This window comes from Protopterus annectens, chromosome 12.part0, assembly GCF_019279795.1.
Source record: "Protopterus annectens isolate FY-2018-M chromosome 12.part0, PAN1.0, whole genome shotgun sequence".
NCBI lineage: Eukaryota > Metazoa > Chordata > Ceratodontiformes > Protopteridae > Protopterus > Protopterus annectens.
The window spans coordinates 365,292,820-365,310,273 of NC_056746.1; the positions used below are offsets into that span (position 1 = coordinate 365,292,820).

Sequence of the window (17,454 nt, forward strand, 5' to 3'; positions counted from 1 at the left end):
GATACCCCTGCCCTGAATCCATAATGTGTCTCTTGTTGCCTAACTTTTTCTGTTAATGTAAATAAACTTCTGAAGACATTACAAGAGTGCAGATAATCTGATGATTGTCCAAGAGCAGAAATCAACAAAAACAAAACAAAATCTTAACATATCTATACAGTGTACCATGTATATAATACATATTTGTGCAAACACACATCCATACGTATATACATACATAAACATATATATACATAGTAAGATTGTAACCGTCTTGAAACAGAGATCTCTGAAGAGGCAAAGAGAGTTTTCACCACCTATGAAAAGCTAATTACACCATGTATGAGTATAGCTAAAGGAAAACATGAGTCTGGTAACATGGAAAAAGACAAAGTTTATATGATTTAAGAGTGCAATTTTCACTTAACACCATCAAACAGCAGTGCCACTGTGATTAGGGATGCCTTTTAACACAAATAACCATATCTATATAAACTAAAACACGGCCTGCTGTAACAAACTTGGCTCATAGCTCTGTCTCTGGTTTAAAACAGTTGCTTTTGGGGTCATCTTCATCCTAACTGCTGTGGTCTCTATAGTAGTATTCACAGTATGCTGTACAGATTCTGCTCTGCTTGTTCTATTCATCTGCACCAGTGTGGAAGCTGAAACCTCATTTGCCTGGAAGCATCTTATTATTTTTTTCAGCAGAATGTGAACTGGTGATACACGATTACAGCAAAAATCTGTGTGTTTATGAAAAACACAGAAATCTAAAAGAATATTTAAGTACCTAAGCTTGGGACAGAGCCCATGCAAAAAGAGAAATGATGTTATTGACTAACCAACTGAACCACCACAGAAGCTGAAGAGGAGAGTTCCCATAAGCAGCCTACTTTTTTTGGCATGCATAACCTGGTGGTAGATATTTAATCAATATATACGATTATGACTGTTTTTATACAATTAAAACGTAGGGCTTTTTGAAGAAAAAGTGACAACTGGCACTTCCATGTTTCATTTTACCACAACATGACTTGGATATCATAATTCTGTGATATTCTGGATAGCACAGGGTCAAGTCTAAGGAAGACACTTATTTGTTACCCTCTTCACATTTGACTAGCACCATTCCATTCACTGTCACTGAAACAGAGGTAAAGCCTTTAGCCTTGTTATGTACAGTTTCCCATGCAGTATATTTAACAGCACTACATCTCTTGTTATGTACGATTTCTCATGCAATATATGTAACAGTCCTAAATCTCTTGGTATGTATGGTTTCTCATGCAGTATATTTATCAGTCCTTCATCCCTTGTTTTTAATTTCTCCAAGGCTTTTGGGTTTCTAATGCCATGACAGGAATGGACCCCATTCCTAAGTCAAAGTGTGATTAAAGTTCACGAAGTTAGTATTGTTTCAATCTTTGATGTTAGCCAGAAGTGCTCTTCACAGCACCTGCAGTGTGCCCAAAATCAACTCCTCCTACAATTCATATGGGGTTACATGTATCTGTAATATAAGTTGCTGTTTGTCTTTCGGCTTTTTCCCGGTAAGGGGTCGCCACAGCAGAGCTCCAGTCCGCTAATGATTGGCAGTAGATTTTTACGAAACGCCGAGGTGCCAGCTTGACGCCCAACCTTCATCGAAGGCACGCCCATTTACACACGCATGTCTTTCGAATGCTACCCAACCATGGGGAGGACATGCAGACTCCACACAGAAGGCACTCCCAAGCCAAGCCGAGAATCAAATGGGAGAACCTCTTGCTGTGAGGTAACAATGCTACTGCCGTACCTCCGCGGCAGTATGTATCTGTAATATAAGTACGACTGTAAATTCTTTTTTATAAGACCCAATGCTCCTACTACTATTGGAACTGTCTGGGTATCCTTCTTTTATACTGCCCTCATTTCTGCCTGCAAAATCCTTGTGTTTTATGACTTTGTGTCTCTCTGTATGTAAGACACTGTAGTCACGGGGTGTAGGTTCATAGGTTGGTACTGGGCTATCTGCCCGAAGGCATATATTAGCCCAGCCAAGTTGTGCGGTATTCACCGCCCCTTTAGTAGTTCCCTAGACCCTTGTACTAGCAGCTAGTACCCTTGGCCCCTATCTAGTAGTGCTGTTGGTGTGATCCCCGGTGTGAACTTTCTGTTACCCATCCACTCATCAATGTTCCTCTTGAAGAGTGATAGTGAGGGGCTCTGTCTTATGTAGATCGGGACCCTGTTCCATAGTAAGGGAAGTCTCTGCGAAGGGAATCTATCCCTCCAGCATGTTCTATTCATTGTTGTGTTGAGGTTTATATCCCTAGAGCGTGTAGCTCAAGTAGATTTGGTTTTGCTAAGATGGAGCATGTTCAACAATTCTGGGTTGGACATGGCTCTGTACATTAGACAGAGATTGCCTCTGAGAAAGCGGTATGCAACAGAGAACAGTCTTAGCTGTTTCAATCATGCTGCATAGGACAACTGTTTGAGGCCAGTAATCCTCTTAGTTAGGTACCTCTGTGGTCTCTCCAGCTGCTGGAGATGTCTAGCCAGGTACATTCCAATTGGTGCATTGTACTCAATAATGGGTCTGATGAGGGAAGAGTAGAGGGGCACCATTACATCCTTAGATCTTGATGCGAACCCTTTCATGATCAGATGGGTCACATAGAAGGATTTTCTAACCACTTTGGCAACATGGTTATCAAAGGAAAGCTGACTATCTACTTGGGTCCCTAGATCCCTTATTTCTTCATCAGATTTCAGGTGATTACCTCCTATGTTGTAGTTTGCGGGTACTCTGTTTTTTCCAAAGGGGATTAATACACAATTTTTTGCATTTAGCTTGAGACCATGGCTTTGACACCATGCATCAGTCTCATTTAGGCCCTTCTGGAGGATCTCCATGTTGGCCGGAGACTCTATTATAGCACCCAGTTTGCAGTCTGCAAACTTAGTCAGCCACAGCCCTTCTGTGCTTGCCTGTACTTCTGAGAAGTATATGCCAAACAGGAGGGGCCCCAGGACAGAGCCCTGAGGCACACCACTCATTACTGATCTGGATTCGGACATAGATCCCGCTACTCTTACTTTATGGGATCTGTCTGAGAGCCAGTTTGCGATCCATCTTGTGACGTAAGGGTTTATGCCCAGGCTGGTGAGCTTATCAATAATATCTGAATGGGGAATGGTGTCAAATGCTTTAGCAAGGTCAAGGTAAGCCATGTGTACCTCCTTTCCCTTATCTATAGCCTGAGTAACTGTCTCAAAGAAATCCACCAGGTTCAGGAGGCATGATCTGCCCTTGACGAAGCCGAACTGTGTGGGGTCCAGCGACTGGAGGTTCCCAATCTCTCCATTTATGAGTTCCATAATGATTTGCTCCATAGCCTTACAGATCAGACTGGTCAAGCTTATTGGTCGGTAGTTCCCAGGGTCAGTTGCTGCTGAAACCCATTATGATAGAGTTTTAAAAGTCTGGACTACAGTTAAAGCAGCTTAAGATTAGAAAAATGTTAGGTTTGATTTACATTCACTTAAAAAATATCTCCCATCCTCCCGCCTGTCTGTTTCAAACTTCAACTAATGGAAATCATCACAAAGAACAGTATCATTAGCAGTATTACTGTCTCAAACCGTAGCTGTGTAGTGCCCTGTATTACTGATGAGATTACATATCTTGGACACATACAACTTGCTATAGTAAAATTTCAGCTTTTATTCTTATGCCAGTTTCTTCCAAATGTGCTGTCACCTTGATAGACATATATATTAACTATGCAATAAGGCATGAGGACTGTGCATGAAGGAGGTATTATCATGCACCCATGACTGTTGAGAGGCATAAGATTGAAAGGTGAGTACTTTGCAATCCATGTTTGCGTAGTAATATTTGTACCATTTACTACCTTGTTCATAAGTTCATTGGTGTTTATTAGGCTAACAACCACAAGGGTCTTTTTAAACCTAGCCATGCATCCCAAGTCTCTGACAAGTTCGGATACCCTTGATAAGTGTAAGCATGGGTCTGAGAGATGAACCATTTACGGGTTACCTATGTCCATTAGAGACATAGGTGCCAACCAGTGATGAATTTCCAGTTTCCCATCCAATTGTCCAAGTTGCACTTGAATTGGGTTAGGGAGGAACTCTGCTTCACATGGATGGGGAGCCTGTTCCATAGATGGGTTCATAGGTTCATAGGTTGATACTAGGCTATCTGCCCTAGGGCATTTATAAGCCTAGCCAGAGTGTGTTTGGCTTTCGCCACCCTTTTAGATTAGTTGACTGTGCCTCTGTATAGTAGGTCACAGAAGGTAGCCCTTTTAAGGTTAGTTTACTGTACCTCTGTCAAGCAGGGACACAGAAGAGATCCCAGGGGTAAACTTAAGATCTCCCATCCATTCGTCAAGATTCCTCTTGAAGAGGGTCAGTGAGGGGCTCTGCCTAACATGGATTGGGATTTTGTTCCAGAGTGAGGGGAGCCTCTGGGATATGAATCTGTCCCTCCAGCATGTCCTATTTATTTCTGTGCTGAGGTTCAAGTCCCTGGAGCATGTAGCTCTAAGGGATTTGGATTTCCTGAGGTGAAGCATGTCCATTAATTCTGGGTTGGACATGGCTTTATACGTCAGACACAGATCGCCTCTAAGTAGGCGGTACACAACTGAGTAGAGCTGGAGTTTCTTTAGCCGAACTGCATAGGGCATCTGTTTGAGCCCATTGATCCTCTTGGTGAGATACTTTTGGGGGTCTTTCCAGTTGCTGAAGGTGTCGGGTAAGGTACATCCCAAATGGGGCATTGTACTCAATTATGGGCCTGATAAGTGATGAGTATAGGGGCATAATGACCTCTCTTGATCTAGATGTGAACCCTTTCATGATAAGGTGGGCTATATAGAAGGTCTTTCTAACCACTTTGGCAACGTGATTGTCAAAGGAGAGATTGCTATCTACTTGGGTCCCCAAGTCCCTAATTACTTCTTCCGTACTTAATGGATTACCACCTATGTGGTAATTTGTGGGCACTTTGTTTTTCCCAAAGGGGATGACTATGCACTTTTTGGCATTTAGCTTTAGGCCATGGCTCTGGCACCAGTTATCCGTCTCTGTGAGACCCTTTTGGAGGATGCTTGTGTCAGTTGGAGAGTCGATTATAGCACCCAGTCTGCAGTCATCTGCGAACTTGGTCAGCCATAGTCCACTCATGTTAGCCTGTACCTCGGAGAAATATATACCAAACAAGAGAGGTCCCAGGACTGAGCCTTGTGGGACACCACTTGTAACTGGTTTAGAGTTTGACATGGCACCTGCTATTCTGACCATGTGTGTTCTATCTCTGAGCCAGTTTGCAACCCATCTTGTGACATAGGGGTTGATATTTAAGTTGGTGAGCTTATTTATGATGCCCGAGTGGGGTATTGTGTCAAAGGCTTTTGCGAGGTCCAGGTAGGCTGTGTGGACTATCTTCCCTTCATCTATGGCTTTGGTAACTGTTTCAAAGAAGTCGACCAGGTTTAAGAGGCAAGATCTGCCCTTAACGAAGCTGAATTGGGTAGGATCCAGTGTCTGGAGGTTCCCAATGTCTTTGTTTATGATTTCCATGATGCTCCATAGCTTTGCAGACCAGGCTACTCAGGCTTATAGGGCGATAGTTTCCGGGGTCTGTTGTGGCACCACCTTTGTGGAGTGGGACCACTGTTGCTGTACGCCATTCCTTGGGAACATATCCTGTAGTAAGGCTGAGATTGAACAGTGACTTTATATGAGGGTTTAGTTCTTCTTGGAGCTCGTGTAAGATGCAGCCCGGGACACCGCCTGGTCCCATTGATGCTGTGTTTTTTGCTTTGGAGAGGGCAGCTCTCACCTGTGCATCTGTGATCTCAGGAAGGCTACACTCTGTTGGGATAGATATTTGCTCTTTTGGGGGGGAAGGGGGGGGGAGGAGTTTGCACTGAACCTTTCTGCCAGGATGTTGGCAATGTCTGTGGGTTCAGTGTATTTTTTGTCATTTTGCACTAACTCAGAGCATATCTGGGAGTTGCCTCCCAGGTTTCTGACATAACTAAAGAAGGCCTTGTGATTATCTTTAGTGTCTTGTGCAATTTTTCTTTCGAAACTGGCCTTAGATGATTTTATGAGGGATCGTAGTTTCTTTCTAGTACTGATCAGTGACACCTTCCCTTTTTGGGATTTTGATCTGTCAGGTAGTAGCTTTCTCCTTCTGTTGTATAGCTTATTTATGGCCGGGGTCCACCAGACAGGACTCCTGCCTTTGGAGGAGTGAGTCTTGGTTTTATTTGGGATAGCATGCTCCATGCATTCCTGTAGGTGTCCATAGAATGCTTTTGTAAAGGATTCTGCATTTTGGGCCATGTTTTCCACTGGCCCAGGGGCTTTGAAGGATTCCACCTCAGTTTTGAGAAGTGTGAAGTTTGCTTTTGAGAAGTTCTTCACCATGGTTTCCTTGGCTAGGGGTGGGGATGGAATATGGATGTCCAGTGAGATTTGTTTATGGTCTGATCTTACCAATGAGGGGTATACCTCTGGTGTGGAACATAGAGACCCCATGTTGGTGATGACCAGATCCAATATGTTTTCCCCTCTTGTGGGAGTCGTGACCAGTTGTTCCATAGCATTTGAGTTTATAAATTCTAGGAACCATTGGGCGAGGGTGTTTGGGCTTGAGTAGTTTTCCCAATCGATGTTTGGGTAGTTGAAGTCACCCAATATAATAGTGTTTGGAGAGACCTTCATATTCTCCAGTGTTCTCAGGAAAGCCGAGTGAGGTTCCTGTGTTTGGGAGAGTGGTCTGTAGCAGGCTACAAATTGAAAGGCAATTTTGCCCACTGTTAGTTGCACTTGGATGGTCTCCAATGCTTCGTGCAGTGCCACTAACCTGGAGGTGTGGGTATCTTTGATAAATATGGATACTCCCCCTCATTTTGTGGTTCGGTCCGAGTTTTGGGACTGGAAAGCATGGTATGAAGTATAGCCTGTTAGTGCTGGGGTGCTCTCGGGAGCCTTGAACCAGGTTTCTGTTACTGCACAGATATCGATATTCTCCATACTGAGGAGAGTCTCGAGTGTGTGCATCTTGAGGTTTAGACTTCTGGCATTGAGCAGTATTACCCTTAGTTTTTCTTTCTTTGTGTTGTCTATGGGGGTGGGTTTGTCTTTTGAGCTTTGCCTAAAAAGGCACTATGGGGGAGGCAAGAGCCTTTGCCAGTATTCGAAAACCCAGGGGTGACAGGTGCAAGCTGTCCCTAGCGAAGCAACGTGGCTTGTCGAGCATGTCATCCCAGGCTGACAGACACTGGATCCCCTTTGAACGACACCAATACTTTAGCCAATTGTTAAAATTGATCATTTTGTCTTTATACTGTGGCATCATTCTTGGTGAGGGTAAGATGCTACTCAAGGTCAGGGTCATACCGGCCTGGGCTTTATAATCAAAGAGCTCCTGTATGTCTTTTTTCATGTAGTCCAGGGAGGTACGTCTCAGGTCATTCACACCAGCATGGACAATGACGGAGTCATACTTGTACTTGCTTTGGAGTGACCTGAGTGCTTGTGTTATTGTGGCAGAGCCTGGTGAGTGGGACGTCAGTGTGTCTGACAATAGAGTCACCTATTACAAGTGTATTAGGTGTGTTGTTTAGCCTTAAGGGCTGTGACTGTGTGGCACACTGACTTTGTGAGCTATGTGCTACGTGGATATTGTTTCGTGGTAGGTGTTGCTTGGATGTCTGCTTTGGAGGTTTCTGCTGCTTAGGCAGATTTTTATTTAGAGCCTCCGAGTATGTTTTTGTGTGTTTATGTGTTTGGTTTGCTGATGCGATAGGTCTATGTGAGACTGGATTTGTGGTGTGTGTGGTTACCTTCTCCTCCTGACAGGCTGTGCCAGTACTGGGTTAAGAGAGCTTAGCCTCCAGTTTGGCTATATAGTTGCATCTCTCACATATATTTGAGCTTGTTGGGAGGAGGAGAGGGTGGTTTGTATACATAAGGCAGTTGTAACATTGCCTCAAGATTCCCAGATTCACCAGCTGGACTGGAGAGTAAACTCGAAACTGACCTTTGGACATGCCTGAATAATATAGGGAACTACTTATTGACTGATCAGAAAGAACCAATAGGGAGCAAGTGCTTAGAAGAAGTATGAGAGGATGTAGTGCTTTAGTTTGTGTTTACCTATGAGATTACTTATACGAGCAAGTGCAGGGCTTTAGAATGAGAATAGAGTGCTTAACTAGAGATTTAGAGCAGTTCTAAGGGAAAAAGTGAAGAGCAGACTTTGTGGAGCCGGGAATAGTTTAAACCTGTTTAAGCAGCGCTGCCCGACGCTGCTCTGTGCGCAACACCTCGCAAAAAGAGGGTTGCAGGGTTTTAAGAGAGAGAGATCAAGGAGTTTAGAATTGACCCAAAATGGCCAATAAAACTACAGCTTCTAGGCAGTAACCACTCCTACAGGGACAAGCAGGCTGTTCAGTGTTAACCACTGCCACTGGTGAACACAGAGACTTCCCTTTAGCCCAAGCAAGCACTGGCCTCCAAGAAACTTACAAACAGTTCAGAACAGCAAATCTGTAACTGAACTTTCTTAAATTTCAGAAAGTGGGAAAAAAAGCAAGATATTTTTGTTTTTTTTTTCTTTTTTTGTTTTAGTTTAAAGGTAGCAGAGATACACAAGTAGCAAAATATTCACAACAGTGCAATAAATGACCCCACACTTGAGTGCTAGGCCAAAGTCAGGTAAAATGCAGTTTTAAGAGAAAAAACGATTTTAAATTGTGCAACACAGGAAATGCAGTAAACAGGCTCTAGATGTGTTCTAAATACTGTTTCTAATACAGATATAAACTTTAGCAAGCTGGAAAATGCCGAAAAGTAGGCGGTAAAGCAGTAATTCTTAACAAAAAATCAGAAGAAAATACTTAAAATCTCAAAAGTGGCTCCTTTCTTCTCTCAGCGTTTTCTCCCCTTGGTAGGTGTTTCAGCAACAACTAACAAGCCTGGAAAGACGCCAAAACCACGAGGCAGCAGGGTTTTAAGAGAGAGAGAGATCAAGGAGTTTAGAATTGACCCAAAATGGCCAATAAAACTACAGCTTCTAGGCAGTAATCACTCCTACAGGGACAGGCAGGCTGTTCAGTGTTAACCACTCAATGATCAATGCTACTTTTGTCTTCACTTCATGGACTTTTATATCTGGTTTTCATGCATTCTGATGTTTGAACTGTTGGTAATGGGTGATCTCATGTGATATAAACTTCATAATTTTCTTTAATGTTTTGTGGCTCATGTTTCCACTGTTTTTCAGCTACTTCATTATTATAATGTTAGCAAAATCATCAATGCAACAGTCTTGCCACATTATTATGCCTTTCACTATACAGTCCTTCTGCCGTAGTATATCATAACCAGCAACAAAATGTGTTGCTGTTTCCAGTTTTGTTTTACAAGACTTACATTTGTCTGTTTCTCCATGTTCAATGGGTTTTGTAAACTAACGTGTACTTAGTCCACTATATTGGGCCGCCAGTATTAACCTTTCATCTTTTGGTTTAAATTCACCTCTCCTTAACCATTCCTGTATTTGATCATAATTGTCATGAGGTTGTTCCAAGAGTTTTCTATACTTGCATCTATATTAATGCATTTTCCACATTTTTGCCTTCTCATCTAATCCTTAACCTTATATTCTTTCTTTTGTTTTTTGGCATATTTAGTTGCTACCTGAATTTTATCTACTTCTGGTTTGATTTCCATTCCAGCTTGACGCCAATATGCTTCTGCTGAACTAAGCAGGGAAATCATCTTAGACTTACTCCCCCCATGTTTTAAAACTTTCACTAAGTCTGGATCTTGTGAGGTCAGCAGATATGTATACAGTCCTGTGATTACAGATGTATACATTCAATCAATTTTGAGGAAGCCCATACCTCCTTTAGAACAGGGAATATATAATCTTGGTATACACTGATTTTTATAAATCATATGGTAAGCATGAAGCATTTTTCTTGCCTTCCTGTCCAACTGATCGAATACCTTTTTGGGCCAGTCTATCACTCCAAAACTGTAAGTTAGGCAGGAAGAGCAAACTGGTTTATAGCTTGAACTTTGTCCCTAGATGTCAGATCTGTTTTCAATATTAATTTTAGTCTTCTAAAATATTCCTTACTAAATTTTATTCACATTTGTTCATGTTTTATTGTTGATCGTTCATCAGTACCCAAATACCTACACACTCCCTCTTGCTCAAGTTCTTTTATATCATATTCCTGTCCCAGGCTGATGATTGCTTGGTGCTGCACCTTTCCAAGCCCAAATTACATTCCTATATCATCTGAAAAAGTTTTGACCACTTGCAGTTGTGCTTTCAGTTTCTCATCAGATGAACTGTACAGTTTTAAATCATCCACAAAAAGACGAGAAGTCTTTACACTTTGTAGTTTTCTGGGAGCAAAATTTTAGACATGACCTAATCTGTTAAGTAGACAGCTTAATGGGTTAACGGCAAGACAAAAGAGCAGAGGTGACAAATAGTAACCCTGGAATATCCCCCCTTGAATTTTTATTCCTGGAATAATAATTTGCCCTTTATCATGGATTAACTGCATACTAGTCTGACACTGTTTCATGGTCACTGTTATGTAATCGATCAGTGTAAGGTGTATGTTGTACATTTTTAAGCAGTCTTTTATTCTTGAATGTGGGATACTGTCAAATGCTTTTTTTGTAGTCTGTCCATGCCATACTCAGATTCTTCCCCTTTTTACAGTTCTCCATTATGGCTTTATTTAACAACAAATGATCCTTTGTTCTCTATAATTTTCTTTTATCACCCTTTTGTTCTATTGCCCTTGTAATATACCGTTTCTCATGCAGTATACTTAACAATCCTACATCAGACTGCTGTTCCTATATATCGCTCCCAAAAGCAGTGCACTTTAGGATATAGTTATCAACGCCTACCTGTTAGATCAGTGCTCATACCTAGGATGTTGTTGCTGGAGAGGTTCCAGCAAAGTTCAGTCTTGAGATGAGTTGCATCTTCTTTCCTTTTTACTGGCTGTTGATAATGTTTAATTTATCTTAGCCAGAAAACAGGCTTCTGAGCTACATTTTTGATTACTACTTTTCTAGCATTACTGCTTGGGTAACACCTGACATCTTTTGCAGTATAAATATAGCACATGATACTTTTATAGATTTTACATGCACCTTTCCTGTAATCTCCTATACCTTCCTGCCAGTGTGAACCCAGTACCTTTTTCACTTTTCCAAGAACTATCCAAACATATTTGCATAGCTTATTCGCATAGCTCCATAAGCTTTTAAACTAAAACTAACACCATACTTGCTGACAGCCCTGCAAAACAGCAATCATTTTCTCTACCTGGTATATCCCATAACCCCATGATAGAACCCATTGATATAGTTACAAAATTTAGATAGGTTTGCTCTAGTTAGATTATTTTCCCTTCTCTCTGTGCATCTAGATGTCCTGCAGTTTTAAATAATGTTTCCATTAACGACTGCCTACTCTGTCTCCGGACTCCTGAGACCCAGAACAAAGGCTATGTTTGGCAATCAGTATATGTACACCCCATTGTTGCTCCCTTTTCTTCTTCTAGTTTTCTTAAGCTTCAAACCTTTGTAGATAAAATGTACTGATCTACAGACACCCCTCAGAGGTCATCACTTTTTCCAAAAAAAAAAAAAAAAAAAAAAGGGGGTTAGCTATCTACTTCTGAGTTGCCTTCTTTAATTATTGCCTTGTAAGCTTATAAGCTGGAACTATTACCCTTTTTTGCTCATACATCACATATGATATGTAATCTAAATGTCATACTGTTACATCCTCTGGGAATTTACTCATATCAGTTTTTTTGCAAACTGTATACTTCTAGTAAAATTCTAATATCTCTGGGCCCAGCAATCGATATAGTGAAATGGTATCTACATGCCATATTGAGTTACAGAAGAATGACACCCCAGTGTGTATAACTTGCCCCTACGTGGTGCAATTTTTGAGTATGTTATTTTAAGTAAGAGAGGTGAAGAAATGGAAGAGTCCCCTGGAAGGTGATGTGGGATGCTTGCCCCACTTCACCCACAGCATAACATTTTGTATATTTTGTCATTGTTATATTGAAGGACTGTTCTCCCATACATTAGCACAGCATAACATATCCCAATGAAATTGTCTTCCTTTCCTTATATGTACCTCTCCTACCATCTCTTTCCCCCTCACAAGTTTAATTGTACCTTTTATATACTGTTAAATGTTTCCATTTCCATTATGTCTCATGCTAAAGACACTGGCCAATTGCAGATCTAAAGTTGTTAAAATGTTATTAATCTACTATTTATGAATGCAGGAGAAATGTCAAAGGCCAACTCTTTAAATATGTAAAATGTACAAAATTCTGTGGCAGTACTTGATTTTGTTCAATATCTTTATTTTTTTTCCTTACTTACTATGTCATTCATAATTCTGTTTCTGACTTCTGATTGCTCTGGTAGTTATATTTCAAGAGATTTTTATCCCTTTTCACATAGTCCTTCCTTATTTCCTTCTTTTTCTCCTCATCTTTTCTTTTCTTTTACTTGTGTCCCCTGTTCACTTTCTATTTAATTTTCTTTTTCTCTTCCTTAACTTTATACCTACTTGTACATTTCCCTTTCTCTCTTACCCTATGGTGTCACTATTAGTCTTTCTCTTTGATCCCTTTTTGTCTTATTTTATATACTTTTATCATTGTTATTGATGTTATTGAGGAATTTATCAAGGTTAATAGGTGAATACTAGGCAATTAGTGTGCAGAGTATTACATGCCTAGCCAATAACCAGGCAATGATCAAAGCTGAGAATCAAACCCTGTACTTTGTATCTCGAAGTTAAATACCTTAACCATTACAGGCGGTTTTATGACATTGCAATACCTTTCACCTACTGCTTATGTATATTTTACGTATTTCATGTAAATGTACGATCTTTTGTGTTTTCTTAAGCTGAGCTGTTGAAATAGATCTTTATGGATCAGTGCATTATTAAAATTAAGTATAATCCTGTCTTTACTCAGCATCAAATAGAATTTTCTTTCCCGAGGTTTTTGTTCAGGTCTGTTTTGGATTGTTCACTCATCCAGTCAGAAAACTTAATAAATAATATATAGTGCCAAACTTCCATCCTTTGCCACGATGAACTGTTCTGACTTGTTACTGTAATGCTCTTTCTTTCCTTCTGGATCATCACAGCTTCAGATCACTAGCTGCAACTGTGAGTGTGAGTCACCATACCTCTTATTAAAATTCACAGTGCTGGCCTAAAAGAGGAGCTCTTTTTATTTTTTGGAATAAAAAGTTTTCTGATACAAGAACCCATATACTTAGTGATAAAGAGTATGTTCATAAGTTTATTTTTTATTTAATAGTGATTGTATCTTTGAATGCCTCCTCTATGTTTTTGAAGAAAAACAGCAAATGTAGGAAGAGCAAGGTTAATGTAAAAAATTCACAGTGTTATGCCTAACTCAGCAGCTGAGAGGCACATGGATCACAAGAACAAACACTGGTCTGTTTCTGTGGGTTACTAGGGGCGAGGCTGATTTTAAGAATAGAGATGTAAGTAGTGCCTTTTCTAGAAATGAGTTCACACACACACACACACACACACACACACACACACACACACACACACACACATATACTATATTGTTTTTTTTTCAATAAAACGTTTTAAGGTTTGCAAACAGCAAGATACACATCTACAGACAGGAATGCATTAAAATCATATGCAGATCATATATATAGCAGAAGCCATGCTGTGCAGCAGTACAGAGTTTAATTAAAAAATTAATATTTATTTCAGAATGCTTTTTCCATTCAGAATTACCTTTCAGCAGTCCCTCTCCTAAAGGCCAATAATGTTACCTTATCTTTGACTTTATTTCTCTGCTTGCCAGGGCTGAGCAAGTACCCATCCATGCAGTGTCAGACAAAAGTCATATTTTTTATGTTGTCATGAGTACCACACAGTGCCATCACTAGGAAAGTGTCAGTGCTGTTAATTGGTGCGGGCTTGTAGACACTTATAGACTGCTCTTTCCCATCATTCTCATATCATCAGGTTATGTTAGCTGAACCCAACTTCCTCTGCAGAGAAATTACAGTCCTCTAATATGCTAAACCTAATTTCCACAAATCTTAGTGGATTTTTTTTTTGGGGGGGGGTTAGAATCCGAGGTCTTTGGCAAATGCACCCTGCTGCGGTCGCAGTGTGCAGTATGAGAACATTAGCAATTATTGTCTTAAAATAAAAATCTGGAAAAAAATCAGAGTAATGAAAGCAACTAAAAACAAAATGTCTGGTTCAGAAGTACAGTCTAGAAATTCGTTCATGCAAATTATTAGGCCAACATGTTTTGAAATTTTTCTGCAGTTGCTTCCTTTCTCAGACTGTTAAATTTGATGATTATCCTTCACGTTGTAGTTGATATGCACAGTCCAGGTTTGCAAAATGTATCAGTGAAACTCTGTAATGAATGGTAAGGTCTGTTCTACATTTCTCTCTTTATGAAGTTAGTATTGTTAGCAGCACAATTCTGTCACTGTTATATTTACCAGCTTTAGTCCATTGTTACCTACTCAAGTTCAGAATGCTTTCATGTAGATTTGTTGCATGCAGTTGGGTCTGCACCCTCCATTTTAGTAACAGCTAATGTTTCCGTTCATTAGAAGTAAAGTCTGAGAAGAAACAATGGCGGAGGTTCGACGAGACAGCAGCAGCAGTTTACAAAGAAAAAAGCCACCGTGGTTAAAACTAGATATACCAGCACCTGGGTCACATACGGAAGAAGTTACCTTTGTTCAGGTAAAGAAAATGCTTTGTATGTACAATGTTAGACCAAATGACAACAAATGTGTCTTCCCTGGAATTTACCATTGCAGTGTTCTCACCATTTTGAGCATATCTGCTGTGGCACCCTCAGTTGTTGGAAATCAGGCATTCAAGAGAGTCTTAAGAGGTAGCCTTGGGGAGTGGAATCACTGGTCCTTGTAAGCAGACAAGGAGTGTGCATCTTTGATATATATTATACAGATTGAGATGTATTTGGTATCAACAAGCTATAGTATTTTTTAATGAAACCATGGCATTGCAGGTTCAGATGTTGAAGTTCCATTTTTAGATTGTGCAGGGTTTAATGGTTAATTTAATTTCCTGAGACTCAGTTGAAGATTGTTTATTTCTTTATTATTTATTCACCAGTCAAGTGGACTGGTCTACTGAACCTTTTCAGCCATGACCCGAGCTCAAAGAACAGAAATACATCATGGTCTTTCTCATCAACAATATTATATACAGAATGAGTATATAACAAAATTCAGAACATAATTGTAAGACTTAATGCAGATGGGGAAATATTAAAATATCCAGTCAGAGTGCTTTAAGCGTAAAAGAAAAAAATATATACAAAATGCACCCTAAGATATTCATAAAATACAGAGTTAGGAAGGTGGGATGACATTTGCTGGATTCAGATTTGGAATTGTTGAGCTTGAGAAGTAGGATCTTGGTCTGTTTACTGAAATTTCAGAGAAGTGAAAGGTTGCTGCATAAGAGGGTAGAGGATGTAGATCAGGGCATGAAGGTTCTTGTTCTTCTTTGTGAGGGAGTAAATTGTTGTAAAGGTTTTAATTATGTCAGTTATAGTGGACTGCAAAAAGTGAGCATAATTGTTTGCAAAGCTGGAATGATTTTTGGTAGCTGAAGAGTTATTTTATGTCCCTGTCATATTTTATTTCTCTGCAAAATAGATTGGGTCTAGACCATTCTGCTTCTTGTGTCTGTTTAAGGTACATGGCTTTTGCAGTATTTATTGTAAGTCTTGTTTCTTTCCTTAAGCTCAGAAAAGTTAGTTGCAGATCTGTATTGCCAAGTTTCCTTTTGCAGTCCTTCCAGGCTGAATCTTTTGACTTTAATTTGGTTATTAATATCCACCGAAGGCCATGGGTAACTCTGTTTTTTAAGACTTGTTTCTGTTAGGGAACACAGTGTATCCTGAATTGTGGTCAGGTTTGTGTTGAAAATTCCTAATCAGAGGTGGGGTCTATCCCCAAACTAGGCTGGATCATTCCACAGAAACATTCCTTTTAACTAATGCCATAGAGATATTTAGCGCAGCAGTGCTGAGGACACAGGTAATTGTAATTCTACTGTTTAAAGAAATCTGATAAATAAATGTGTTAGTAAAATACAGGAGGCAGAGTGAGACCTGCACAAGTAAGATACAAGTTTTCAGTGGGCAGAGGGAACAAGAAAAATACTTACTTTGTAAAATATGAAAACACCAAAAATGCATCAAAGTAGTATATGTTAAGTTGTGTAACACTGATGCATGTTATACTTTTTTGTGTTTAAAATACTTAAAGCTATTTGGTCATGATCATGGATGCATTACGGTATCTGATGAGCAAAGTGCCATGATGCATTTATGTTTTTCTAATTTAGTATTTATTTGAGCCATTTTTTAATAAAAAACTTCATAGAATATTTATTAAACCATGGGCCAAATAAATTTAATGTATTCCATCCTGATGTCACTGTAGGCAGAGAGAACACTCCTTCCGTAGACTTTAATGGGAGCACCTCTGTGCATGCAAGGGAGTTAAGTCTATGTACACACTCCATGCTTTCACTACCACAATGTCACTGAGGTTGACGTTTATGTTCAGTGACATGAGTGTAGGAAAAGAGCTGTTAGAAAATGTTTTTTTACCAGCAAAAGCAGCTGAAAAACACATTCATAAATGCTGCAAAAATGTCTTTTGGCACTTTGCTCACTACCTGATGTAGTGCAAAGTTAAGAGATAATTTATGACCAATTCACTTTAAATTGTGTTACCTAACAGTGACTTACTTGTGACATAGGCAAACTTTCATTTATAAAATGAATCAAACCATATTAACAAGTTCACATTTATAAACCTTATACATCACATATATTGTTCTATACAATATAATCAAACCAATATTACAAAAGTGTTCATTTTCTGCCTTCTCTTAATCCTCATTCCTCTTCCAAAACATTTTCTGCATGTATTGTTCCCACAATTTCCATTGTTTTTTTTTTTAATATAATGTATTCCTACCATTTTCTAAAGATTCTACTTCTTGTTCTTTTATCTCTGTTACAATATTCATTACTTCAAGTATGGTTGGTTTGGGCTTTGGTTTCTATTTTCTAGTAATTGCTTTTTTGGCAGCCACCAGAATTAAACTTAACAAGGCCTTAGTGTGTCTAGGTAATTCAGATCCTGTATTCCCAGCTCAAAAAATAATTTCCTTAGTTACATTCATTTGCTTGCCCAGTATTCCTGAAAGAATGCTCTGCTGGGATTTTTTAAAGTCTGCCAACTCATTACACTCTGAGAACATATTCTCCCAGGTACATCTTTCTTCCCTATTATACC

The 17,454-nt window shown here is 39.7% G+C and overlaps 1 protein-coding gene across 5 annotated transcripts in view; it reads left to right on the top strand.

Moving 5' to 3' along the window:
- RHBDF1 (rhomboid 5 homolog 1) overlaps positions 1–17,454 on the top strand; it is a 1,247,410-nt gene that overhangs the window by 759,968 nt on the left and 469,988 nt on the right. For all 5 annotated transcript variants that reach the window (XM_044089448.1, XM_044089447.1, XM_044089451.1 and 2 more), the window contains one exon: positions 14,719–14,854. In XM_044089448.1, the coding sequence (XP_043945383.1) occupies positions 14,741–14,854 (114 nt within the window). In that variant the 5' untranslated portion in view covers positions 14,719–14,740. The remainder of the gene's footprint in view (positions 1–14,718; positions 14,855–17,454) is intronic.